The sequence below is a fragment of the Poecilia reticulata genome, linkage group LG13 (genome assembly GCF_000633615.1).
Source record: "Poecilia reticulata strain Guanapo linkage group LG13, Guppy_female_1.0+MT, whole genome shotgun sequence".
Classification (NCBI taxonomy): Eukaryota; Metazoa; Chordata; class Actinopteri; order Cyprinodontiformes; family Poeciliidae; genus Poecilia; species Poecilia reticulata.
Genome location: NC_024343.1, coordinates 33412124 through 33414168, shown reverse-complemented (window position 1 = coordinate 33414168; position 2045 = coordinate 33412124). Strand labels below are relative to the sequence as shown.

The 2045-nt window shown below is 47.7% G+C and overlaps 1 protein-coding gene across 1 annotated transcript in view; it reads right to left on the bottom strand.

Moving 5' to 3' along the window:
- Window positions 1-397, bottom strand: part of col4a4 (collagen, type IV, alpha 4) — a 33648-nt gene extending 33251 nt beyond the window's left edge. Inside the window, exons 1-2 of the mRNA XM_008426817.2 lie at window positions 305-397; window positions 111-153 (exon numbers count right to left, since the gene is read on the bottom strand). Coding sequence (XP_008425039.1) covers window positions 111-153; window positions 305-351 — 90 coding nt within the window. The 5' untranslated portion in view covers window positions 352-397. The remainder of the gene's footprint in view (window positions 1-110; window positions 154-304) is intronic.
- Between the last annotated feature and the right edge of the window lie 1648 nt (window positions 398-2045).

The window sequence follows — 2045 nt, the reverse complement described above, 5'->3', positions numbered from 1 at the left end:
CATCCATTCATGAAACCATCCATCCATTCATCCATTCATGAAACAACCCATCCATCCATCCATCCATCCATCCATCTTGTCTAACTCTTGGAACAGAAAGTTGGACTCACCCCTTGACCTCCAGGAGGAGCTGTGATCAGAGCCAGGAAACACCTGTAGAAGAAGAGACACAGGTGAGACGAGACGGAGCCTGTTACCATGGCTACAGTCCAATGTTTGACTTCAGCAATGTAAAATCTGATCCCATTTCTGGAAGTTAAACTCTGAACATGAATCATTTCGTCTCGCTGCTTTTTTTTCTTACCAGATCCATGGATGGCGCCGGGGGGCGGAGCCTGAACCGGCAGACATCTTGTCCTCAGAGTGGAGTCCTGGTTACCACATGACCCCGTCGGTCTGACTCCGCCTCCAGCAGGTGATCACCAGTGAGCGCGCTCCACACTGCTGCAGAGACAGACAGAAGACGTGATGGCGCCACCTTCAGCATGGGCAGAAAATAAAAGACGGACCAACACATTGTCTCAGTAAAGACTGCGTTGATAAAATCCAGGCTGTGGACAAACTGATGCACAGCGAGAGAATGTTTGGGGGATTCTATGGAGCAAAATTGGGGCCAAAAAGTTTGTGGGGGGGAAAAATAAACAAAAATTGTACTGAACCGTGAATCTGAACATTTGCCCCCCCCCCAACCCCCCCCCTCCCCAAGTATTAAAACTTATTTTTTCCGTTTCAAAATTACGCTTAAAAAAAATTTCCAGATGCAAATTATTTTTCAGCTTCAAAACCTTTTTTCAGTCCCCACACTTATTTACAGTTTGTAAAAAATCCGACATTCTTAATGGCCCCAATTTAGCTCCATATGATTCAACCAACTTGTCAGTTTGATGCCGAGTTCGATCATCGTAGCTTTCATGACTCGACGTGAAGCAGAAGTTAATCACAGTTGAGTTCAGTGGGGAGCAAAACGTTTCTGTTAATTATCTCTTCGCTGCGTTTCTGGACGGTACGTGTTCAACCGGAAAACGTCTTTTTCCAAGTTATATTTCATAAGTTGTGTCGGTTCCAATAGGAAAACTGCTCAGTCCAAAGTTAAGTAGAGTTCGGTGGAGGCTGCATGATGCTGTGGGCCAGCTTCTCTCTGATAGAGGTTTAAAGCAGAGTTAAACTGACCAATCTGCCATCTGGACACGGTTCTGTTCAGAGTTTTCTGCACATTTCCTGGGATCCAGCGATTCACCGTCAGTCTGGGAATTTGTAAATAATTAATTATAAACCAATAAAGACGTCCAAGTGGGACGACTGGAAGAACGACGAGTTCTGGTCAATGTCCAGACCTAATAACTGAGAATCTGTGGTCCGATTATTTGTACAAACTGTTGGAACCGATCCGACCGATTCCTTTACAAACCGTAAAAAAGTTCGAGGGGTGTGAAAACTTTTGCAAAGTCTAATTTTGGGAAAACCTGGGAAAACATCAAAGTAAAGAATTTCCATCCATCCATTTTCTAACACCCTGGTCCCTTAATGGGGTCAGGAGGTGCTGCTGCCTCTCCAGATAACGTTCCAGGTGAGAGGCGGGGTCGCCTGGACAGGTCACCTGGACAGGTCACCTGGACAGGTCACCAGTCTGTCGCTCGGCAACACAGAGACACACAACCATGCACTCACTCACTCACACCTAGGGGCAATTTAGACAGACCAATTAACCTGACAGTCATGTTTCTGGACTGTGGGAGGAAACCGGAGTACCTGGAGAAAACCCACCATGCAGGGAGAACATGGAGACTCCATGCAGAAAGACCGGGAATCGAACCCAGAACCTTCTGCTGCAAGGCAACAGGTCTACCACTGAGCCACTGTGCAGCCCAGTAAGAATTTATTCCCGGAAATTTGTCGGCCATGTTGTCCGGTTCTGCATTGGAACGTTTTCTGCTGCAGTGGAGGGATTAGATATGATCAGGGGCCCGGTCGGATCAGGGGCCCGGTCGGATCAGGGGCCCGGTCGGATCAGGGGCCCGGTCGGATCAGGAGCCCGGTCGGATCAG